General features: G+C 46.6%; 1 protein-coding gene across 1 annotated transcript; it reads right to left on the bottom strand.

The window, feature by feature from the left end:
* On the bottom strand, nt 1-25,587 carry ankrd50 (ankyrin repeat domain 50). The gene is made up of 5 exons (XM_067247599.1): nt 25,514-25,587; nt 23,391-24,476; nt 16,098-16,330; nt 2,136-5,674; nt 1-1,745 (listed from the first exon to the last, which is right to left on the bottom strand). Exons 2-4 carry the CDS (start codon nt 23,897-23,899, stop codon nt 2,139-2,141), a joined length of 4,278 nt encoding a protein of 1,425 aa, XP_067103700.1. The 5' UTR covers nt 23,900-24,476; nt 25,514-25,587; the 3' UTR covers nt 1-1,745; nt 2,136-2,138.
* Nucleotides 25,588-26,344: the final 757 nt, after the last annotated feature.

Genomic DNA, 26,344 nt, shown 5'->3' with positions numbered 1-26,344 from the left:
ATTAAAGCAAATATGTTTTATTAAGCACTTCAATATACATCAGAAAATTCAGCTTAATATAGTACAGGAAATATTTTTTAAACGAAAAGGTCAATGTACATGTTAAGCTATTTACAATAAAAATATCGAAGGTCAATTCAAAACAATGTGACAGACAAACACAGGCAATAATACAATGACTGCTTGACAAGACGGCTAAATAATTCGGAATACTGTGTTGAGAACTGATACTCCAGTCCTTCCATTAAACCTTCATGGCATACCTTCAAGCTAAACTGAGAAGCCAAGAGATGTGACTTGGGTTAATGCATGGTGTGTTTGTGCATGCGATAGCAGGCCACTCCCCTCCCCTCCTTCCTCTCTTCCGAGTTGGCACAAGAACAGCTAACTTCTAACATTATGAAAAGCACAATTATGACATTTAAATGCTAACACAGCCCCAAGATCGTCCATGAGAAACAGATGTCTTAGATCCAGCAGCACCATCTCAAAAGACATCCCTCCGATCCCTCTGGAGTTTTATCTTGAGGAATGGCGCTGCAGTTGCTAGGAGAGACAACTGCTGGTTTAACTTTGGCTTGACACGTATACATTTCAAACAATGCTTTAAAACCCAAATATCACCGAAGTTTACAAGTCTGTTGTGTCGGTTGTGAAGGGAGGACCATAACACTTTGCTTTGTGTTCATATCCAAAATATGCAGACAAGAAAAACACAACCAGCCACACAACCATTAAAAGAGAAGCAAGCTTTTCTGTCTTGCATTGCAGGTTTTACATTACATTGGATTCTGGGGATGAATGCATTTTAACATTGCTTTTGCTTGAGAATTCTGCATGGAGCATCAGACTGTTGACAGTACACAACTTGTTTACTTAAATATCAATTTAAATGCGCACACAAAAAATAAAACTGCTAAACAAAACAAATGAGTCCCACAGGGACAAAATGAAATCACATGGGTTGAATATTTCCAATGAACTCTTTACTTTCGCTCTGATTTCTCTAATACTACAAAGCACATTGCAAACAAAAAGTATTGAGATCACCAAAATAACTGCAGGCAACTTTTGAACACAGCACCAAGATAAGAGTATACAATACAAACAAGTGGCTTGTCTCCAAAATAAATATGCTTGATTATACTTGTTGAGTAAATTGCGATAGCTAGTAACATATTACACACAACATATGTTAAGCACATATAACAAGGTTAACACAGATTATTTTGGGTCTCTAGATAGGCAGAGTATTGATGAGTTGAACATATCCCATGAGTTGTCTGGATGTTCTCTGGTTAAAGGTGACAATGTACTCTGCGGAACATTGGTGTCAGTGTTTGTACAATTGCAGCCGGAAACCAAAAAACATGAAGAAAAAAAAACTAGGTATATTTCCTTTGAATGATTGGTTTGATAAGGAACACATGGGTGAGTGACAGGCTGACGGAACATATGCATGTCTGTCATTTTCTCTCTTTTAAAAAAGTGCATACACTGCATATTAAATATCAATACATTAAATTAAAATGATAGTGTGCATGATTAGACTGAGGCTGTAACAGATGTAGGCACATCGAAGTATCAGTTCATGTAAGCCTTGTGCAGCAGTCAACATTCTTCTCTAGGTTGTCTGAGTCGTCCCACCGGAGTGGAAAAAACACGAATCGGTTCTTATGCAGATGAATATGGTTGCTTTGGCACATTCCTTCCATTGCCTGCGTGATGAATGGCATTCGAGACATCTGCAACGGTATGAGGATGACGATCTAGATTAGCTTTTCGGTTGGAAAATGTAAGTACTTGGCCAGATAATTAAATTCTTTCAAATACAATAAACAAGTTAAGAAAAACTGTTCCACTAATGATGGTTAGGAGTAAAATATCAAGCTCAGCTTAAGAAATTGTCATCTTTATTTCAAAGCAAGGAACACCTTTAACATTTATTTTGTATACTATACGGTCATTATGGTTTTTACGTTTACTTTGATGTTGAAATGAATGAAAGTCTGAACTAATGGATGTTCGATATTTCAACAACTTACACAAACAGTACAATAATGCCAGTGTACATTAAACATTATCAATATTAAATCACCAGCACTGATTAGAACGACAAGAAACACACCCCTTACCAGCTATAATGGAGTCTCCTTCTTGTAGTTAAACCCAGGATCAGATCCTTCAATCTGCAGCTTCAGGGCTTGTTTAAGGCTTAGTTCAGTTTCCCCAATGGGGTAGTTCTCCAGAACGTCCTGATGGCCTCTGCCCTGTACAGTCCTGGGGACAGAGACGCGCCCTAGGAAAACCTGATTGCCATGAAGGTGGTAGTTAGGGTTGGTCATTATGCCGTTCCTCTTCTTCTCTGCACAGCTCTGCTGTTGGAAGAAGAACTGTTCTGGAGTCGGGGCCCCGTCCTGCTGTGTTGACCCACCGACCAAGATTTTGCAATGAGGATCCTTCACGGAAATGTTTGCCACGGACTTGTTCAGAGCAACCCTTTTGTCAAACTGGGTCATTTCGTACTCCAAAACCTGACTCGAGCCACTGTTCTTGAGCTTTTTCTTATCTCCAGATCCCCCTTTTCCATTCGAAGTGCCGTTTCCTGTTTTACTACCTTTGGTTGACTTCAGACCGGGCTTGACCTGAGCCCAGTCAAATTCATTCAACGGAGAACCTGGCTGATGACCGATGGACTTGGTAGTGGAGGAGGGGGAGACGATGGACTGTCTACTTCGGCTGCGAGGCAGAGAGTGTTGCTGTATTTGCTCCGTGAAAGTCAGCCCGTGAAAGCTGTCTATCGGCACGGTCTGCGCGGTGGCAGTGGATGAAGTGGTCCTCAAGGAAGAGTTTTTGGAACTCTTGAGAGAGTTGTTTGAAAGAGAGGACTTCTGCCTGTCTACAGTTGAGTCGGGAGATTCCGATGGGGAGCTGAAAGCGTGAACAGGTCCGTTGGGTAAACCGCGTCCTGACGACTGTAGTTCCCCAGCCCCGGTGCTACCAGAGCTGTTGGATTTAATCGTAAGGGACTGCATCTTCCCAGTTACAGACAGAGGGGTTTTCTGTTCCATGGTGTGCACCGGAGAGGGACTACAGCCATTGACACTCGAAGCTCCGTACTTCTCGAGAAGTTTGATGATCGGCGAATGGCCCCCTTTTGCAGCCACTCGCATGGCGGTGCGTCCAAACTGGTCGGCGTGATTGGGGTCGGCCCCGTGCTCTAAAAGTATCTGCACGACATCGATGTGCCCCTCCTGGGCAGCGATGCCAAGCGCCGTCGCCCCCTGATTGCAGGTGTGGTCCACGCGAGTGCCGTTGTCGATCAGAAACTGCACCACTTTCACGTGACCTTGCCATGCGGCGGACTGAAGGGCGGATCTCTTTTCGTTGTCGCAGGAGTTCACGTCGGCGTGATAGTTAATCAGCATCCGGACCATTTCGACATGTCCCTGCCAGCAGGATACGTGGAGGGCCGTCCTTCCCTCTGTGTCGTTGACTTCCACGTTGGCTCCGTTTTCAAGAAAGTACTCTGCCATGGCAAGTTGGTTCTCAAGTGACAATATGTACAAGGTCGGACGTCCATCTGCGTCCTTGTGGTCAATGTCAGCACCGTGACTCAGCAACAGTTCAACGATGTCCCTGTGACCTTCTAGTGCAGCCACCCTGAGGGAATTCCTCCCGTCGTAGCCTCGCTGGTCAATGCAGGACTTGTTTTCCAGAAGAATGTGGACGCAGTCGTAATGGCCCTCCTGTGCAGACAGTATCAGAGGGATTCGACCATCGTTGTCCACTTCTATGCACCGTGCTCCTTGCTCGATGAGGGCGTCACACACCTGGCGGTGGCCCTCAAAGGCAGCCATGTGTAGCGGGGTCCAGCCTGCGTCGTCCCTGTGATTTTCATCCAGCCCTCTGTCCAGCAGAGTACGTACCACCTCCACGTTCCCTTGAGCGGACGCGATGCTCAGGACCGTCCTTCCTTCGCTGTCGATGCTGTCGACAGCCGCCCCCCAGAAAAGCAAGGTGTTGACAACAGAGGCATGACCCATCGAAGCCGCGGCTAGGAGAGGTGTTCGCCCATTATTGTCCGTGTGATCAACATCCGCACCGCCTTCAAGCAGCAGATCCACCACGTCAACATGCCCTTCGTAGGCAGCTACAAGTAAGGGAGTCATGCAGTCTTTATCACAGTGGTCGACCTCTGCGCCCCTGTCGATGAGAAGGCTGACCACAGAGGCGTGGCCTTTACTGGCCGGCACACAGAGAGCGGCGACGGAAAGAGCCGTCCTGCCGTCCACGTCTTCGTGATTGATTTCCGCGCCGTGATCCAGAAGGTGCTCGACGATCTCCCTATGCCCCATGTACGCCGCCGCGATGAGGGCAGTCCTTCCTTCGTTGTCCGCTTTGTTGACCTCCGCCCCGTGTTGCAGGAGGTTCAGGACGATGTCTTCGTGACCTCCCCAAGCGGCGGCTCTCAAGGCGGTCCTGCTATCGGCGTCGGCACAGTCGACTTTGGCGCCAGCGTAGAGGAGAGCGGACACCACCTCTGAGTGACCTCCCCAGGCCGCTGACCTGAGGGCGGTCCACCCGTCATGATCGGTGTGGTTGATGTTGGCCTCACAGCCAATGAGGCAGTTCACCACTTTAGTGTGACCTTGCCTTGCTGCAAGGGTAAGTGCCGTTTGCCCATGGTTGTCCACCAGCTCCATGTTTGCCCTCCTGGAAATGAGCAAGTTCACCACATCCAGGTTCCCGCTGTACGCGGCGTTCGCCAGCAATGTCCTCCCGCTGGAATCGCACTGGTTGACCGAGGCTCCATTATCAAGCAAAGTCCGAATGGAGTCCTCCCTCTCCAGCGCCTGTTGGATGATGCAGGAGGCGTGGTCGTCCTCGTTGTTCACGTGAGCTCCTGCCTTCACCAGCAGCTGGAGCACCTCCTGCTCTTTGGGGATGGAGGTGGTCAGGGAGTCCTTGGCGGGCGTGCCGTTCCACACCATCCACAGAGCGAGGTTGAAAGGCTCGATTTGCAGGTTGGAGTTGATGAGATGCAGCGCAAACTCCTGCACCTCCAGCGGTTTGAGCTGCTTGGCCCGGCAGGTGTAGCGCATGGCCATCATCCTGTGACCCTCTGCCGCATTGCACAAATACTTCTGGGTACAGTGCTTCACGTCCAGGAGCCACTCAGCAAAACTGTAATGAAATAGGATCTTGGTTCCTCCAAGGCCATCCACCAACAGCTTAGAGAGGATATCAATCTTCTTCTGAAAATCCTCTATGGTAAGAGTCGTGTTTTTGGTCCAGACAGCGTGATAAAGCTCCTTGATGGTGAGAGGCCTGCAGGTGGCAAGGATGACATTGAGGATAGGCTGGACTTTGGCGAACTGTTTCCGGACGAAGAGCCGTTGACAGAGCCACAGGTAGAGGCCGTTGAGAGTGCCGGGGATGTCTCGGATCTCGCGCAGCATGATGAAGTTCTCCACTACCCCGTCCAGCACGCGCTCCAGGTAGAGGAAGCAGCCGCTGCTCTTGATGTGGAGCTGGTTGAGCATCTCCGCGGTCTCCTTGGTGAGGTGCTGTCGCAGGGCCTCCTCCTGGTCCAGTCGCTGCAGGATGTACTGCTGCACGTCCTTGACGATGTACGCCTTGCGCAGGTCATCCAGGCTGATCTTTCGGAATCCTGAAAAGAGAGAAGAAAATGTACGAATTAACAACCCAGTACTCTGTGAACAAGATCAAACGCAATCATTCTTAGTCTCAGATATTTTCCTTAAGAATGGCAAAGAAATCCTGTCCTTGATTATTAACTTTGCAATGTGTCAATGTATAACCACCAGGGTATTATTACATTGGGTAAAAAAAAAATTATTGTGACCATATGGAGGTGACCAACATTTCTTCACTGTACTCTATAATTAGGAAAATTGGGTCTGACCTTCAAAACTTTGTCATTTCATTTTTAAATGTGTTCTTTTACCTTTGAAGAATTCTATTATGCCAACCTTTAATTTCTGTAGACGCGGGCTAATTAGTGGTAAAGCTATGTGGCTAAAGTAAAACCTTTCAAAGGAATTGAGAGCACGACCCTTTCAGTCTCTGGCAGTGCACCGCATCAATAGGAGTTCAGTATCTGCATGGCTGATCTTTTAAAGGACTATCAAAAAAACTACTTGTGTAATTGGTGTTGTAAAAGACAGTTGGTGTCAAAGCCACTTTATCTTTCCTGACTTGAAACACCTTCACAGTTCCATCCACATCTTTCAGGATAATCAACTCTCAAAAATGTATTTAGCTACAGATTACGAGGCAGGAAGGACATTTACTAATAGTTTTATTTTCAGTCTTATAGCAGCAGAGAGGAAGTTCACAAGACATTTCCACAAGGTTACTGATATTATTTTCTTGTCTAACTAGCCTCCTGTTTTGGGAAAAGAGGCTGTTTAATTCTTCAGTTTTATCTAATTTCCTGGTAGTTTGAAAAACAGCCTGCCAGAAAAGATGGTTTAATTTCCTGCTACCCTGGTTGGGTGAAAATTTGCATTTTACAAATTAAAACATTTCTGTGACAACTTAAAACACACCCAACACACAAAACAAATACTCTGAAGTATTTATCTGATGTTCCTGAATGGAGAAGGATAGTATAAACAACATAAATCATCCTTGCAGAGAATAAATTCCAGCACATCCCTCTTTAATGTAAATTAATCTGTCTTGAATTATGCAACTGCAAAGATTCTCTTAGCACTATATCACACACACGTCACAATGCCCAGGGCAACATCCCATTCAGTAATGGTTATTGTTTGGGAAAAGGACTATGAAACTGTATCCCACACCTGGGCAATAGAGCCACACCTTTAGAGTAATGAGGGGAAGAATGAGGAACCCTTGGAATAGAGGACATTGTTACCTCATAGACCGAGCTGAATGCATGCTTGTCACCTCGTGAAATGTGACCATGCTGGTCACTGCAGTTCAGGCACACAACTAATCATGCCAAACTACAGTCCAGAACACAGAAGCCCATCTGATAAATGGTACCAAAAAAACACATGGGTATCACCCATACTATCGCCATCAAAACGTCACCAACCCTAGATGACAAACTATGTAAAAGAGAACCCAACGACCCCAACCTCAGAGTTGGCAACAGTTTTTTAGCAACCGAAAGGATTTTCCACTGGCTCTCCCAGGGTCTGTGACCCTCCCCCCTCCCCTAATCCTCCACTCTGCATGTTGGGATAGATCCAGCTGGGGCAGGAAACCCTGACAGAGAAAAGGAAGACGCCATGAAGAGAGACAGTGTAGTGAGAAACTACGAGGCTATGACCCAGGAGCCCATTTTGAAACCTGTCGGTCCAAGTGCCATGAAATGTTGCATTAATGGTTGTTTAATGTTCGATTTATACACATCGGGTCATCTACCCACTATGTATGTGAAGAAGAAGCCAAAGGCGAGGCGTAGCGGTAGGAAGTAGTATATTTTGTTTCCCTCAATTTATATAGTTCTTTGTGAGAATGTAAACATTCGAAAACATCTGTTAAGTGTAAACTAAGCATTTGAATATCTCAATAATGACCATGTTTGGGGAACACAAGAACACGAACAGAGGAATGCAGAAGCCTGAGAAAGAAAAAAAAACAGCTTTGAAAACCCAGAGGCCCAAAGAAAAGAAAGAAACGAACAAGGGAGAGCCTCCAGTCTCAACATGCCAAAAAAGCTTCTCTTTTTTTATTTTATTCAATTACTGTAAATGGATGAAGCTGACCTACAATTTCCACTCGAGTCATCCCAGACATCCCTTCAGATGGCCTGGATCTCTGCTGAGCTGCCACTGCACACCCTTATTGTTCCTGTCATGGGACATGGGAACTCTAGGGCACGAGGACGAATAAGCTCTGCACTGCCCCTACGGCGGTGAAACAGGAAGTGACACGATTCAGAAGCCATTTTCACTTTTCTTTGGCGTTCCTTTTCCAAAACAGGAATTTCCTCAGGTCTCACTGGCTGTCAGCCTAGCCCATGGAGACTGTTCATACTGGAAAACAATAGTTGGTAGCTGAGGGCTGGGGGAGGGTTGGTGTGGATGGTGGGGGGGTGAACGACTACTAAACAACCAACAACTGGCACATTCATCAGGGCGAGAGGAGCAGCTGCTCCTCGTTACTGAACCACACAGACACAGCCCTGCACACACAAAGAGCCAACTGTTTACCTTCCAGATTAATTTTTCAGATGACAAAACGAGTGCGTGCGAGAGGGTTTGCATGTGCGTGAGTGGTAGTGTGTGTGCGTGAGCCTGAGTGTGTGTGGTAGTGTGTGTGCGTGAGCCTGAGTGTGTGAGTGTTTAGAATAAAGAAGCAGGGTCAACAGGTCCATCAGCCAGCCTACGGACCAGCACTATGTCCAATTCAACACATTATTTCAGCAAAAAAAACGATCTGAAGTCATGAGATCCTTAACATAAACAGAAACCCAAGCTACTCTCTAGGCCAGGCCTCTTCTCCCCTGGCCTCTCCTGTCCTCTTTTGTCCCCCTCCGGCCTCTCTTGTCCTGGCCTCACCTCTTGTACCCCCCCCCCCCCTCCCCGGCCACTATCGTCCTGACTTCACCTTTCCTCCCATAGCCTCTCTTGTTCCCCCCTGGCCTCTCCTCCCCTGGCCTCACCTCTCCTGCCCTGGCCTCTCCTCTCCTGCCCTGGCCTCTCCTCTCCTGCCCTGGCCTCTCCTCTCCTGGCCTCACCTCTCCTCCCCTGCCCTGGCCTCTCCTCCCCTCCCCTCACCTCTCCTCCCCTCCCCTGGCCTCTCCTCCCCTCCCCTGGCCTCACCTCACCTCACCTCCCCCTCCCTCTCCCAGCCTGTCTTCTTTAAGCCGCCAGTTAGCCTCCCCTGCACTAGTGGCTGCTCAGCAGCTGCAGGGTAGTGGGTTCCAGAACATAAAGCCAGCCAGCTAAACACAAGCTATGTGCACAAGCCTTGACTCTAAACACACACACAGAAAAACAGTAAAGTGCACTCTAAAGTACCTTGGAATTTCATTGGAAAATACTGCTGAAATGATTTGCTGATACGATCTTCTTTGCACATGAGAATGTACATTATATTTGTGTTTTAATGTGTAGCTAGTGTAAGAACAATACTTGTGCAGTATTTTAGCATTCTCATAGCATTAGTTGAACTGCACACAGTCTGACAAACCGGACGGAACTACAAAACATTTTAGAATACAGGCATCCGACGGGTCTGGAAAGAGGTAACATAAACATTTTAAAGATTAGTTGGCAGACTGACATCTTGGCGACAACAGATGAAACAGCCGCGCCCGAACATGTCCTGCAGTGAACCTCACTGACAAGGGGAGGATTTCCAGTTCGACCTGTTTTGTGGCAAGTGATAGGTTTAGGGGGTAGGTGTAGCTCTGTGGTAGAGCAGTTACCTGCATGTCAAAGAGGTCTTTGGATAAAAGTGTCTGCTAAGGCAACACCTTATTGTTGTAACATGTTTTCATCAACTGAAAAGACTGCAGGTGAATAGATGAAACACTGTCGAGTAAGAACATCAAGTCCTGTATTAAAGTATGTCCTCCTGTTACCTCCAACAAGAAATAAAGCCTTACCTGCTTCTAAAACATATGAATAATAATGTGTTCATTTAGCAGACGGTTCTATTCAAAGCTAGGTACAGTTGTATTTGAACCTGCAACCTATAAATCTGATGCTGGGTATTGCTCTACCACTGAGCAATACCCCTTCTCATCAATCACATCACAACTCTCAAGGATTACTTATGCCAAGACCCAGATCACAGAGATGTTTTCCAAGACGATGAAACAAAGTTTGAGAGAGGTGTGAACGCATCGAGAAGCTAACCTGGGTGGGCATTACATTTACATTTAGTCATTTAGCAGACACTCTTATCCAGAGCGACTTACAGTAAGTACAGGGACATTCCCCCGAGGCAAGTAGGGTGAAGTGCCTTGCCTAAGGACACAACGTCATTTTGCACGGCCAGGAATCAAACCGGCAACCTTCAGAGTAATAGCCCGATTCCCTAACTGTTCAGCCATCTGACTCCCATCAGACATACATCGGCTTAGTTGTGCCACACCTTGCAAGGTTATATTTGAGCGTCTTCTTAAGAGTTTTGTCACTCATACAGATCAACCTGAGGCCAGACACTAAACCCACTAGAATTGAACGCAAAACACACATGGTGACAGCCCAAAGTCTGAAGAGCTCAATGTCAATAAACACAGGCTCGTGGGAATACTAAAAACCCAGTCATCTAGGCTAATTAATATCTGTCACCTCTACAGAATAATGATCTTTTCCCATGATCTGTTAACTTGAGTCATACTCAACTCTCTTTATTTGCTCCAGGAACACAATGACACTTATTGAGGGACTTATGGTTGCTTGCTTTCCTCCAGGTACACTAGCGCTTTCGAGGATCATGTTGTTTAATTGAAATTTGTTTAACTACATGCTCTTCTGGTTCCAACCATTGGCACTTATTTGCTTTTCACTATGTATGCTTCATGTTTTGGCTACCTGCAATGTTTTTGGGGCCATCTCGTTGTTTATGATCATTGACATATGCACTTTTTGTAAAAGCTCTCTCTCGTAAGTCGCTTTGGATAAAAGCATATGCTAAATGACTAAATGTATTCAAATAAGACATTATTCGGTTGCACTGTTTTTTGGGGAAACTAGTACCTGGTCGAAGGAAAGGGCTGGAGATTTGCTCACATTCCACCAACTTGAAATTCTCCCAAAACTGACCTCTAAATGAACTTGGGGGCCCCCCCCATCCCCCAATCACAGCTTGGTTCTTGTGCACAATAATGTACTCAACTCCTGGATGTCAATCATGTTTAATTAACTAGCAAGTCACTTCAAATGAGCCAGCTACCTGCTACTGCAGCGGGGACAATTTTGGTTTGCATGCCCACACGGCAGACTTTTAGTTCTCAGTTACATTTTACATTTGACATTTAGTCATTTAGCAGACGCTCTTATCCAGAGCGACTTACAGTAAGTACAGGGACATTCCCCCGAGGCAAGTAGGGTGAAGTGCCTTGCCCAAGGACACAACGTCAGTTGGCATGACCGGGAATCGAACTGGCAACCTTCGGATTACTAGTCCGACTCCCTCACCGCTCAGCCACCTGACTCCCTTAGTTCACTCCTCAGTTGGAGGAATGTACACACAGCACTCAGTTAAGTCAGGTACTTGCAAAGTTATCATTGGCATGCGAGTCAAGACGGTGAGGGACAAACCCTTTCTACCTTCCAAGCAAGGCAAACCGAAAAACGCGCCGGGATTTTCTAAAAAGGCATTCATAATCCCCATCATCTAACGAAGGCCTAATTGAAGATCCTTAAATTAAAGCATGAACAGACATGCTTTTTCTTTTACAAAAGAACCCTAAAGTCATACCAATCTTAGTCTGTCAGACTGGCATTTCTGGCAGGACCAGAGAGCATACAACCGTCACCTGAGAGGAACTGGGAGGAAGACAGAGCGAAGACTCGTCTGCCTTGTCTACCACGGAGCTTCAGCCGCGAGGCACCTGAGGTGTTCCAGAAACACATGGAGCAGACCTGTAATTAGCCTGGCTGTCAGACTACTCTGTGGTAAATTACAGTATTCATGGGGATTATAACTGCTTTCAGCTTGGCTCAGAGCTGGACAGGCAGTCTCACAGCCTAGAAATCTTTACATGTTGTATGTGTGTGCCGTCAACAACAGTGTGGTTAACGGTTCTGAATCGTTTGAGGTGAAGATCTGAATCTTTCAGAGACAATATCTGAGGTGAATGAAAGGGATCTCTTTTTTTTGTTTAGTTTTGATGAGAATTCTCGCAAATGCTTAGAATACCGTCAGGTGGTCCTTACGTCCAAGCCTCGTCCATCCATGACACTTACGCGCCGATGACAGCGCGTGTACGGATCCAAACACCATCTGTGATGACAGTGGACGTCTGAGGATCTAAACAGCGTCTCCTGTCTCTCCTTGGGGCAGCATTCCTCCGCTGGCTCAGCAGAGCTAAACAGCTCTCGCTGTCCCCCGCCAGAATATCTCCCTAGTCGCTTCGGTCGGGTCGCTCGCTTTGCCCAAAAAAGACGAGAAAGCAAACTCCAGGGCAGGAGACGCCGGGCGGCTCTCACCTTGTGTGGGGAGGAGAGCGGACGCCACAGGAGGCTCTGTGGACGAGAGAATAAGTGCTGCGGCGCGAGGGTGGAGGGTGAGGAGGCCCGCTCCAAAACAGGATGACAGGGATTTCCCCCCCCCCCCCCCCTGATCAGAGGTGGTAAATCACAGCTGTCATCTGGCCTTGGGCAGAGAAAGGTCCATTCATGGCATGCGCTGGAGAGGTGGAGGAGGAGGAGGAGGAGGAACCACTCTCCACTGCAGTAGGCTAACGTTTCCCTTAAGATAAATTAGACTAGGAAACAAGCAACCACACACCCTTTCCCCATCAACATCTGCCCTGTTGAGAGGTGGTTTTAAGGCAGGAATGTGACACATGAAGTTAAGTGTAATGTGCCGCCAAAGAGCTAGGGAGGAGACTGGAGATCATGCACAAATAATGGATATACATCAGCTCTATAGGAGGACATCTCCCTTTACAGGAAGCTGGAAAGCCTCCCGAAAGCAGTTTGCCCTCAAACAAATGTTCTTAGAAGAAAAAACGAAAATATGTCAGCCTTCATTACGGTCGCTATTCATAGCACCAGAGAACACAGGGCCGCCCACATGGGTGTGCTCACAGTGTGTGCACACCCAGTGTGTCGACGCTCAGCCACAGACTGCATGAGGCACATGGTGCCCATGTCATTTCCATTTCAGTTCAGTGCCACTGAGTTTCCACACGGTCAGCAAGTCATCCTCCATGAAGACTGCAAGACTTTGACGTCAGGAAGATGACTAAGGCGTATTCTGTGAGCGGAGCAAACGAAGAAGGAGACATCAACATTTACCTCCAGCTATCCATGGACTGAACATCAGCCGGATCTTAATGCGTATAAAACACACACCGAAGACGTAGTGTAATCTAATGCTGTTATTTATTCCCCCCCCCCCCCCCCCCCTTGGCATTGCCGATCCTCTTCAGGCGAAACATATTGTGAGATATTCTATTAGCAGAAGGCAGGAAAAGATGCATTAAGATGCAAAGCCTTGTGATGGATGTCTGAGTGGTGGCGAGTTGCTGTGTGTGTTTAAAAGCCCCCCCCCAGGCCATCCTCTCTCTCCTCTTACTCTCTCCTTCTCCCTCCCCCTTCCTCTCACTCCCTCAATCTTTCCTTCTCTCTCAATCTCTCCTTTCACTCTGTCTCCCTCTTCCCCTTTCTCCTCATCCCCCTCTCTCCTCATCCCCCTCTCTCCTCATCCCCCTCTCTCCTCATCCCCCTCTCTCCTCATCCCCCTCTCTCTCTTATGGGTACAAACGCAACCCAGCTCTACTCAACTAGGATCGCTGCCTAAGTGTTTCCACTTGGCTTCCCCACTGATAGCCTTCCAGTAGCCCTGGGGGGTCGGGTCGGGGACGGGGACGGGGGTCGGGGGGGGGGCAGTACCTTCCAGAAGCCTCCTGGCTGCGGGAATGAAAAGGCAGACTTGACACATTTTCTACCATATGCTTCCCCCTTCATCAACTTGGATGGCCAAATGAATAACAGCCACACTTAATCTCACTGTTTATGAGTGTGCAATGCTCCCGCCGAACCGGGATCATTATATTTTTTTTTAAAGCCCGATCTGACTCAGCCTTTAAGGACGGTTAGAAAGCGCCAGGGGCCTTCTCACAAACGCTACATTCTTGGTTTGTGAGGTTTGAGGGGAGCGGATGCGAGTCTTCTGGGGCGGCAGGAGGGGTTCATACTTCCTGCAGGGTCTCTGAGGTGGCAGCGCTTCCCACGGCGCATTCCTCTCATGCACTCAGACACCAGGAATAACAGTTGAGCAAGGGCTGCGGAATCCCAAGTTTGCTCCCTGGATAAACAACATCATCCATGCTTAGCAACAGAACCCCTGCAACCATAGTTGCAAGAGAACCCACGGTTTCCACGGCAATACGTTTTTTTTTGTTTTTGTTTCTGTGTCTCTCTTTCTTTCATAACGTTAATATAATTGGAGAGACACAACACTGTAATTTGACCCGGAGTAGTGGGTTGTTTTTCTAACACGGGCTGCTTAGAAAGACAACCTTGTGGTCAAGAAAGAAGAAGACATAAAAGAAAGAATACTAGTTATACACACTTCCTTCTAACAGATACACGGTGTGATAGTGTGTTACAATGTGTGCTAGCAAGAAAGAACAAAAACAAATATATGACAAATACAATTTGACAGTTAAGTCTAGTGTTGAAAAGCAAGCCCTTATACAGGAGGAATGCAGCTGACAGTTGAGCAGAATTACAATGTCAGTTTGTGTATTGCAGACACACAACATGTCGTGGCAGTTGCAATCGTTCAAATCCATTCAAGACAAGTAAAGGAAGTATGAACGGTGAGCTTTCGTCCCTGACCCGGGAAAAACAGGACATATCATGGGGATCTCGTCTTACTGCCACTTCCTGTCTCTCTCATCTCTCTCTTAAAAGGGCCAGTGGACTTTAATAAAACATTATTAAATACACTCCGGGCGAATTCTCTCCTTCAGGGAGACAGAGCAGCAGAATCCAACTCATTTTCAAATAAATGGTAAAGGATCTTTCTAGAAGGGTATTAACCGTGGATGCCAAATTAATTGTCAGTAGTTTGACACAGGTTCGGCCCTTGTCTGGAGGTAAATAAATAATTGATCGAAAGGCAAGATGAAGGAAATCGACTGACGAAACACAGTCAATAAACTTCAGCTTATCAGATTGCTCTGAGGTGGACGGTCTTTTCAGCAACGCTGCAGCAAAACAAACCCACCAGTAGGTCTGTCTACAGTCTGAACACCGCGACCCAAACCTTCTAGGAAAGAACACCCTTCACCACTAATAACTAACCCCATTTACACAACTATGTTACACTATCCCCTATGGCATGGCAAGTACTTATCTATCCATCCATCCATCTCTAATCACTATCATGCCAAAGTGTAACTGTGAGTATAACATTACATGACTCACAACTCCAGTCAGCCACAAACACTGACAGGAACCCCTTGTTCAGCTCTCTGCCTATGCAATAATAAACTTATGAAAGAAAGAAATCAGCTTGTCTTCAATCTGTAAAACTAAAATCTATGTATCATTCCAAATGGCGGAGTGTGCCACAGTACATAAGGGTAAACTATCAGCAATAAAAGTTCCAGCGACCGAGACTCAAAGCCTTCTCCTGGCCTTCTGATTCCACCCCAACACAAACTCGAACACCCCATTTACACAGCAGAATAACCAACACCTACCCACATAGTTCTGGCCAATTACTTCTTGAACCAAGCACAAAAAAAATAAACAGTTGCTACTCGAATGGGTTGTTAGGTAATCCTTCCTGCTGCTTGTGGAGGGTGTTGTGAAGCCCACACTCCAAGCCTGCGCTGGTGGGGACACCATCGCAGGCTTGGTGGGTGAGTAACACACCCACACTCTCCAGCCTTGATTAATGTTATGCCAGCCTCTGTGCTCATCAGGGGATAGTAGGCTGCTTCTCTGACAACTAGATAATGGCTTCCAGTTCAGCTTGTCACAGCGCATCGAGGAACTCTCCTTTCCACCCGGCTCCAGGATCTCAAGGCTTTCTGTGTCAGGACCTAATTTTGAGCATTTCGCTATGTTAAAATGTCGCTTGAATAAGTGTTTTTATCAACCGACGCGACAGGTGCTTTGTCTAAACGAGCCTTTTATCACGATTCGCCGCAGAATAAATAGAGGCATGAAATAAATTGGGAATCAATCACAAAATAAACGTGTTTATTTCTCTCAAAGCCACCAGGGCAAGACTCTCTTTTGTGAGGGAACACCATTTCTGAACAGAATTTTTCTGCCATTCTTTGCATCACGAGTGTCTACATTCCTACAAACACAAGTACTCACTATATGAAGCGTTAAACATCGGAGCGGAACAGCAAAGAATTGAGGAAGAGCGTGAGGGCGCAGGCGTTTTACCTGTGAACAGTTTGGTGATGGTCTTGTTCTGGCGCCGGGCCGAGCAGACAAGCAGCAGCCAGGGGGGGAGAAGCTCGTGGTGGAAGGCCAGGAGCTCGGCTATGGTCCTGGGGGAGCCGGGAGGGGGGCGCTGTTCCCCCTCGCCCAGCTGACAGCCCTCGTCGATGGAGTCCACCAGGAGGAACAGAGACTGCTGGGGCGGCTTGGAGCTCAGGAGGGGGAGGAGGACGCACCTGAGAGGGGAGGAGGGGAGTGGAGGGAAAAAAGAGAGGAGGGAGAGAGAGAGAAACAAGAGAGAAAGGAGAGAGGACAAAAGAGGGAAAATTGCTCAGTTTAAGTTGTACACATTGAATTCCTTACAATTTACCCATGTGACATTTACATGACCTAAAATTACCCTCAAACAAGGGTGTGACCCAATAAAACAACGGCAATTAAAATAACCAATAATAAATACTTCACTAAACTCACAAACCCAAGGGGTTTTAACGCTGTGTTAACCTTTAAATAACATGAGCCGAAGGGAAACGCAAAGACCCCATTTGCTTGAATGCTAATGAGCACCGCAGCCATAAATGCCACGGAAGCACAACTGTACTTTTTTCCACTCGTGTTGTTGCTGGCAGGACTTCAGTCCTCATGTACACGGCCAGTCAGATGCCAGTCATGTACACCACCATATTGCTGTTTTAAATTAAATTCCCATAACAGCAGCCCATAGTTATGTATGCCCCCGCCAGTCCCACATTAGACTAATTTAAAACGCTCCTTGCAGTCACACTAGAGCTCAAATCTAAAGAGCACAGCTGTCAGTATCAGAACCAGTCTAACATCAGCAACTCCCCCAAAAAAGAGCGAGAACGAGAGAGAGGACAACACACAGACATCCACCTGCACGGCTAAAGGGCCCGGTCTCTGACAAACTACAATCATGGCCAACCCCTGTCCCTGCCGGCCGTGGCCCGGGCCGAGAGCGATGCATGCTGGGAGTCTGGCCCAGAGGAATGTCCATCTGTGGAGTTCAGACCTCCCAACTGCAGACACGTCGCCTGCAGAGACAATCAAATCCACAGTGACAGCAAGAGGACCAAACAAAGCAGCATTCTTCCCATTCAAATCAAAACGCTTTCAGAACGCTTCACCGTCAGAAAGGCAGTTGACAAAAGTCAAGCCTGCAGAAAGAAAAGTGCTTGAAATGAGAGTGGCAGCTATGGTCTGGTGAACCAGACTAACTTTGAACATACCTAAGCCAATAATTTGAGTGGAAATCAATGACAGTGGGCGTGGAACCCCGGGCACGGCTATTCTCGGTTCTCCCTGCCTAACGACATGTGCCACAGTTGAGGCCGGTTACCATTACAGAACAGAGAAAAGGGTATGTGAATCGTGTCTGATGCAGTAGCCATCTGCTTTGCTGCAGTCCCCATCCCTCAGCACGGCCGCCTTCTGCAGAGAGGCCTCCTTCGCTGCCACGCTTCATGAAGACGTTGGAGCAAACTGGCAGAAGCAGGCAGGCTGCCAACGTCTTCACACATTTCACAGTGGCCATTTTACAGGCCGGGCCTCCGGACGTCTCCCCACCCTCACAACCTGGACCGTGGCTCCGGTCCAGTACGTGTGTGTGTGTGTGTGTGGCCTTGACACCGGCCTCTTTTTAGGCAGAGGCGTCAGGTGAGTGAGTCAAACACAAACTGACAAACGCCCCTGCAGGTGAAACACAAGGAGACTCTTAATTAGCAGGATCAATCCTAATGGAACACCTCCATCGCTTTGTTTAGAAACTCTTAACAGGAAGAGAGAGGAAGCCAGGTCAGCTCTTTTTGTAGTCAGGAGGGTGAGGGGGGGGGGGCATGACAACAGCTGACCCATTGAGAGAAAAGAGAGAAACACAAAACTCTGCTCTTCCTGGCACATGTTTTTTTATTCTTTGTGACATCACGTAAGATGTAATTCCAGTCATCATCTTCGAAGCAATCAAGCTGAGGAAGACAATGAGATGTGGTTTGGAGGAGGGTAATAAGCGCTGTGTTCGAACTTAGCAGCTCTCAACAGTTTCATCAGATAATCTTCCTATTTCCTTGACATTCAGTAATGAACTCCCTATTTTCCGTCTTGGAGTGAGGTCTTAAAAGACAAACAGAACGATTTCCTCAGACATACCAAAAACTGAAAATGAGAGTGTGATGGAAAATGAGAAGCATTGGAAACAGGGGAAACAGGGCCCTCTATCCATCAATCACACACTGCTACCCACCCAAGCTGAAATCAACAGACTAGTGCGTGAATGAGACTGGTTGTGAGACGGTTTGTGGAGATGAACCAAGTACACGCTATAAACAGAGGAATGAACAGAGAGAGCACTTTGTCAAAGAAGTGTAAAGAATCGACATCAAAGAGCCATAGCTCTGGGGCATTCTCAGAAACACTGTCAACCAGAGCAGAGAAACACCGTGGAAAAACACTTCTGAAGCTTTGTGCATCTCAACCACCTGCAAGCCCCGCGCGAAGCACAAACCCTGCTGACATGTCTGATAAACGGCAGCGTTTAACAGTTAACAGTAATCCCCTGGCATGAAGATATGTAGTCCAGTTATCAGATCTCTTGTGTTTTTTCATTCCTTTGCAGTTCCAGGGACTTCTGGATTGTTGAACTGGACTGAACTGGCAGACTTAACTTGAACCCTGCTCTGAACTCTAATCCCAAGGTTGTTTTGATTTTTATCTCAAAAAGGAAGTGATAGTAGAATAAACATGAATTTTTAAATCCTTTCAGTTTACCGTTTGTCTGAGGGAACCTAAACATGGATTGGTGTTGTGGTACAGTGAATCCCAGTATTAAAACTAAACCCACCCAGATGATTCTGCTCTCCAGCGCCTCTCAACCTCGACGCGTTATGCTTTTCTGCCCAGTTATTCAACACTGTCAGTGGAATCTGAAATTTCATCCCTCCAAACCCCTCCGCCTCCCATCTCTTTTTTCCTGCTGCCCCTGCTACATTTTGGCTTGAGGACAAGTTCCATACACACACGGAGCACAGTCGCTCTGTAACAACTCTCTCTGTCAGGACAATGACAAGTCTGCTGGGTTTAACACTGATGGGAAACAACAAGACATGCCGGCTAAAGCATGACTGTTCGTGCGTTATTGTGAGTGAGAGGGAGGCCTGTCACACAGGGGGACCCAGATTCTACCCCAGTTCCCCTCACACAGAGTGACCCCGGCTTCTACCCCAGTTCCCCTCACACAGAGTGACCCCGGCTTCTACCCCAGTTCCCCTCACACAGAGTGACCCCGGCTTCTACCCCAGTTCTCCTCACACAGAATGGCCCCAGTTCTCTGCAAACAGAACCCAGAAGAACCCAGGTTTTCCTCAGAAGTGGCATGCAGGCTCTGAAGACGTTAAGCATCCCTCCTTCCAACAGAAGCATCCGGGCACATCCCAGCTCTGGGTGTAATATTTGGTGAATCAGAAAACTGAGACAGAGGGAGATAAAGAAAAAAACTGAGAGAGACAGAAAGACACAAAGATAGAGTGTGTGAGAGAGAGAGAGAGATGAAGGGAGAGAAATAGGAAGAGAGCGACAGAGAGGCGGGCTCCAGATTGCTGAGTCATGGCATCCACCACAGTGGTGTTGCCTCCCCCAGTAGGAGACGTGTCACAGCGGCGTCCTGTAGAAGGATCTCCTAATCTGCAGCGACTGCTCTGCAGCCATGAGCCACAGGATGAACATGCGGCGCTACACCTGTTAGCATCTTCCCTCCTGTTAGCTTCCTCCCTGTCCCTGCTAGCATCCCTCCTGTCCCTGCTAGCATCCCTCCTGTCCCTGCTAGCATTCCCCCTATCCCTGCTAGCATTCCCCCCATCCCTGCTAGCATTCCCCCCATCCCTGCTAGCATTCCCCCTGTCCCCTGTTTTTTATGCAGCCAGAGAACAGCAGAGAATTGAACTAGCAACACCTGTCTATAAGTGAATTACTACAATTCACTGAGACTGTGTGCAGGCAGAACTAGTCGAGGTTATATGAGGAACATCAATATGACTATCTTTGCAGTTGTTTGTGGTCCTCAATCTCTAAACTAAATAAAGGGACTTTTTGAGATACAGATTTGATGGAATGAACTTTAGTGCTTGCTAGAGGCAAAGCTAAGTGATAATGTTTTTATTATGCTAACCTTGATCTGGATTGGCTGACAAGTAAGGAGTTTAGAAGATCTGACAGTTATGTGTTAGTTATAAATCACCACTGAAATTGTGTCAACTCCATGGTATTACAGCTGGAAAATATTCTTAGTCGAGCCATCTACAAGAACAAAACATAGCAATAATGGTCTGGTTAGCTACGGTTTGTATGACTAATACTAGGATCTAATGAATGAACTACTCCTGAAAACCAAAGCCAGAAGCTCACACTGAAACAAAACATCACCCTGCCCTTTCAGCAGTATGGGGTTGTGCCTTCAGCCTTTAGGGCCCCAAACAGCTATGTTAATTCCACTTATTTATGTATGGGCCTTTTTGTCCTGGGGAATAAACCTAAACAAGACAGAGACAGAATGTGTGAGAGTTTCAAACGAGGCCAGATATGCATCCCCTTCAAGTACAGCAGTCATAACATAGCAGAATTGTATTTTCATGAAAGGCCTTGGTTATTATCTGTGTGTACCCTCCACCAACATAACACAGAAAAAAGCAAGAACTCACTGCTCTTCCTTGGCCCAAGGCCACCAAACAAGCTGCACTTACCAGTTCGCGACTTCTTATAATACTTACAAATCTGTCTTCTTTCTACATGTTGTATTTGAGATCATGTCCCACCATCTGGTAAGAAACAGAACCCATGGACACGTCTGATGCTGCACTTAAAAATTGACATTGTATTTACCGAACTGTACTAGTTATTGTTTCACTGTCGTTGAGATATTAATGTCGCACTGTGTCTGGTGGCTGGGATGGGGATCATTTGCAATGTGCCTGGTGAATACAGACTGTTCCCTGACTCTCGCCACCGAAATACTGTTGGAACGACGCACTTGACAAAACCTCCACATTTTCTGCTGTACTTTCTACATGCACTCTGTCGCTTTGAACCAAAGCGTCTGCGAAATGAGTAAAATAGTCGATGTGATGTCATGAATGCTCCTGTGACTGAAACAGCAGAGTGAGTGGATGTTTACGAATGCTCTGCATTGGAGGGACAGACACCAACTGCCAGCTCTAATGCATTAACACACAAACGGTGATTACGGCCAACAAACATGCTTGTTTGTCAGTGATGAGGCTGAAGAATCACAGCCCCAAAGGCACTCCAACGTTGGCCTGTTTAACAAGATCTTTACTTAATGGAATACCGTTTTTGCAGAAATGTAGCCTGTGTTTTATATATACATATATAGCATGTTCCCTTGAGGGGGCTGTATTGAATTAGTTCGGGGAAAAGGCTGTATGGTCAACAAAACATTTTGTTTAAAAAAAGGACACTCCCTGTTTTACACATGGTTCAGATCAAGCTCTTAACCCTCCCTATAGTTCATATTTCATCGCTTAAGGCAGTAATTTGCGTGTCCCTGCCTCTCGTGGTGTTGGACATTTGCATATCCCAGACCCTGGGTAGTAGAGAGAAGAGAACCTCAGCCAGACTCAGACCTCTAACCCAGACCTTGTACTGTGTGTAAAACACAGGTGAGACACTGGTGAAATGTGTCAATCTGTGAGCACTGACCCAGTTGCTTGATTCCCTAATGATGAAAAAAGATATTGATGCTGATTGTAATAAAAAGGCTTTTTGACAGATGAGCTTCAAATGCACAGTACATCTGAATTTTAGGCCAAAACAGAAAACTAAAATGTGGTGCCTGTCCACAGATGAAAATCTAATTTTCACCCTCAGCAAAACTTGGATCCCTTAAGTAGGTTAAATTAGACAGGTTTCAATCCTTTTTTTTTATATCCTTTTTACACTTCAACGTATGAGGTGTAAAAGTGTGATTTGCACACGCCAGAGAAGAAAGACAGAGTGCGGAATCTTGGCTGCGCTACAGAGGTTCCACATTCCAGGTTTCTGGAATCTGATAGCATCTTTGTCGCCAAGGGCCCATCAGATTATCAGATTATTTGAGCACTATGGTGCCCAAATGCTTTTTTACACCCGAGACGGCGATAAGCCATTCTCCAAAGTGCATATTTACCCCACAAACGAATGGCTGTGATCTTCCTTGATAGCACGGTCTGTTGTGCTCAGTGTCTCAGGCATCAAGTGGTTGAGAGGACTGAATCGCCATGGGAACGACAGGGGACTGTCTACAAAAGAGTTCACTTTTGCGTTCACTTGACACTGGCCAGAGCTACCTTCAATCTTTTGTTTATGTGAAGAGAATATCCTGCCTTTTATCACAGAGTTCACAGTCCAACTCAACCCAACTCACGATCTGAGGGCCAAGCATCAGGAGCGGATGACATGAAGGAGACTTTTGTGACTCCCCTGCAGGAGGGAAAATGACCCAGGGCTAAATCAATGATTCTGTTGACCATTTAAAAAATGATTTACCTTGCTGAACGTTTGACCTACTTTCTCCCCCCGTGCAAAGCTGAGAAGGTGTAGTAAGCGCCACCAGATGTCCAGACAAGAGGCATGTGTGTTCAGAGCTGCATTCCAGCCCATGCTGCACACACTGCCTGAACCACAATGTGTCGACAAGCCGGTCGAGTAACTTACACACATGGCAGATAAAGCTCCCCTTTTAAAGCCCCAGTCTACAAAAACATTCAGTCATGATAGTATGACAAGCCTGGGCACGATCCTCTATGTCAAACTGTACAGTCAGAGCTGACTTCCACATGTGCACTTCATCATAACAGAGCAGCCAGCCCGTAAGGCAACCAGCCAGTAAGCCACCTAGTCAGTCGGTAAGATAGTCAGTGAACCACACAGCCAGTCAGCTAACCAGCCAGCTTGTCAGCACAATACTTCAAACGCCGTTTCTTCCTCCACCCTCAGCCACCTGAGTTTGGCTTCCACTTAAAATAACTGACCTTTCCTCAAGCATGGCCTGGCAGAGACAGTCCCACACAGCACGCTGCACAAGGGGGTGAAATAACAACAAAAACACTACATAAAGGATAGGGGCAGGGAGACTGCTGGGTCGGGATGAAGAGAAGTGTGTGAGACGTAAAAGAAAGAGAGAGAGCAAGAGAGACAGAGCAGACAGGAATGCAGGGATAGAGACAGAGAGAGGGAGAGAAAGAGCGAGAGAGAGAGCAGATAGGAGTGCTGAGTAGATGGATTTGCACCTACTTCTTGAAGGCCTCTGAGGGGTTCCTCTCACACTCCCCAAGTTGCAGGGCGCTCTGGATGTCGGGGTCGCAGACCCTCTCCTCGTAACCCTGCAGCAGACCCCCTCTGCAGATCTGGGCCACCAGGCCCCGGATGAAGCCTCCCACACACAGGGTGTCCGAGTCGTCTGCCCGGCTGAAGTGGAAGGCCAGGCACTGCTGGTGCAAGCCCCGATGGGCCCCCTGGCCAGAGGTGGGCCACAGCAGCTCTGTGCACAGGGCAGTCTTCCCACTTCCCGGCCCCCCTACCAGCAGCACCCCCCAGGCTGTCCCCTTGGCTGGGCCTGCGGCGGAGCTCCCTCCGGTGGGGTTGCAAGCACCCGTGCTGGGGGATGTGGAGGCCAGGGGCCTGGGGGAAGTGGTCACCCCACTCAGACTGTTGGTTTTCTCCTGGAGGCAGTGCTGGATCTTGTGAAACACCCACTCCCTGCAGTAAAAGCGCTTCCCCTGCAGCAAACTGGTTTGGGCCATTTTGATATACTGCTGTTCCAGCTATGGTTTCATAGGGCTTGTCCCATCGCCCTCACATTCTCAACCCAACGAAGGCCAGCTGCAAATCTGAGTATCCATTTTGTTGGCTCTACGTGCGACTTCCAGAGTAGATAGCAGATGTCCTTAGCACAGCCAAGTCGTCACTGAGGATTCCTTACAGGTAAACAGGGTCATGCAGAAGGCAAGACAACCAGTTGTGGGTCAGTCTCAGAGAGAAGGGATGACGGGAATCACTTTTTAAGTTGATACCATACATTTTCCACCAGCTTTTTCCATGGCTTTCTCATCGGCTGGTCAGAGAACTCAGTGTTATTCCAGTTTTGTTGTTTTAACATGGTGTTGTGCATGACAGGGCCCAGGGCTACGTATGCATCCACTGACAAACTCAACCACAGCTTGATACATCTAGCGCTGGACGGTACCGATATGTTTCCGATTATGTATTTTGGTGGCTAACTGGGGCACAGATGCTGTTTCCATTACATTAACATGCTGCAGGCTGCCAGGGTTGCCTCAGTACCTCCAAGAACTGCGGCTGGTCACTGGTCGCTGCTCCCTGAGACAAAAAAAGACGTGGTTTAGACCTTAAAAGGAACAAACTTGAGACTAGTTTTGTGTAATTTCACGTTTGATTATCCTCAACAGCACATGGACATCTTCAAAGAAAGGCATTGGTAATAAACTCAGCGCTAAAGGGGATAGAATCGGATAAGTTATTGTGAATTATTTGGACTGTTTCTCCATCGCCTAGATCTAGCTTTTTTCCTTTCTACTTTTTCCTATGTGGCTTTAAATCTCCAAACAATTCACATCCGTCCCGAACGGAAAATAATTCAATACGAGTGGACCCCTTCACTCCGCCTACTACAGCGTCACTGATGTGCCCCAACCCCATGATAATATATAGATACACTGTGGCGAAAGTGAGTTTTTTAAGGACAATACAGATATTCTTCCCACTATGACAAATACGTTGAAATAGCCCTAATACAGCCATCAACTGTATCTTAGGTTATCCACCTCTTTTAGAACACCCATTTAAACATCACTCAACCCGACAGCTATGGCACGAAATAGGGAATATCGGACAAAGGGTCCATTTCAAAATTACCGAAATAAAACTGCAAAAAATAGAGAACGAATGAACCAATTAGAAGAAACGCTTAACATGGTCGGAAAGACTAATCAACTGTGATGTGCAACAGAATGTGGTTCAAAACCTTCTGTGGCTACAGAACAGTATTGTATCATGAGCAAAAAAACTAACCCATTCCATACGGGATAGAATGTTGCCTACACCTTTCAATCAACAGCCAACAACAGTGACATGCAAAATACGATATAAACTCAATTCGACGACAAACCGAATGTATAAAATTGCTACATTCATTGCAACTATGTCTTAAAGTTTGTGGCACGTTTGCTGATTTTTCAGGTTACAGTTTTAAATGTCTCGAACACCCAACGTCTCCTCTCACCTCTCGCGCTTCGCCTCGTGCTTTTTAGTTGCAAATATCCTTTCCTGACGCCTTTCATTATGCACGTAGAAACGACAGCATACTTAATACAAAGCATTTGCGAATATTATATTACCATCTCCACTTCGTTCATCCTCGCCTCTGCATTTCTCTTTCTCTCAGCGACTCCTCCTGTTCGCGACACGGTTCAATACTGAACCAGTCTCTCCGCCTCCAAACATTCTCAAATTCTATCCCTTGCATACAGAGCAACACGCAGGGCCGACGAAATGTCTGACGGGACATGGCGTTTTACAACCCCAAGTCGCCATCATTTCGGATAGAAAATGGGAATTTCTGACTGACAGTGTGAGCATAACGGATTATATATATTTTTTATAAAGTAGGCCTACATACCTGAGGACTTACAACATGGAATTGTAAAGTGGAAAACGATGCCCGTTCCCCGATATATATATTTTGTTTTGAATTAATTTTTGTATTTACACTAAATACTTATATATCCTTTTAACCTGTTGTCTCAGTCTTCACTTCTAAGTGTATTAGAGGTTCCCCTGGCGGACACAAAGAAGAGATAAGAAAATCTATACATTGAACCAAGCTCTTCTTCCATAATAGGTAGGCTATTTAAACACTAATCGCCTTTCACAACTTCGTCAGTGCTGCCACTGGATAAAAAATAAAAAATAAATAAACCAGGTTTTAGTTCCGCTCGGTTTAAGAGATATGGTGCCTCATCAAGGTGTTCGTAGAATATGCCATAAAAAAAAGCCATTAAAAAGCACAGCTTAGAAAATCGAATGGAATTAAGGTAAAGAAAGTACAACTAGGCTAAGTCTTTAGGTGGAATTGATTTGTTTCACAAGATAATTCCTTGAGGCTGTAGAAAAGCTTCATGCAGCTGTTTATTCGTTGTCACTTGTCACAGTGCATATTGAGTAGCTGT

Source organism: Osmerus mordax, chromosome 12, assembly GCF_038355195.1.
Source record: "Osmerus mordax isolate fOsmMor3 chromosome 12, fOsmMor3.pri, whole genome shotgun sequence".
NCBI lineage: Eukaryota > Metazoa > Chordata > Actinopteri > Osmeriformes > Osmeridae > Osmerus > Osmerus mordax.
This window is presented reverse-complemented; position numbering and strand designations above follow the sequence as displayed.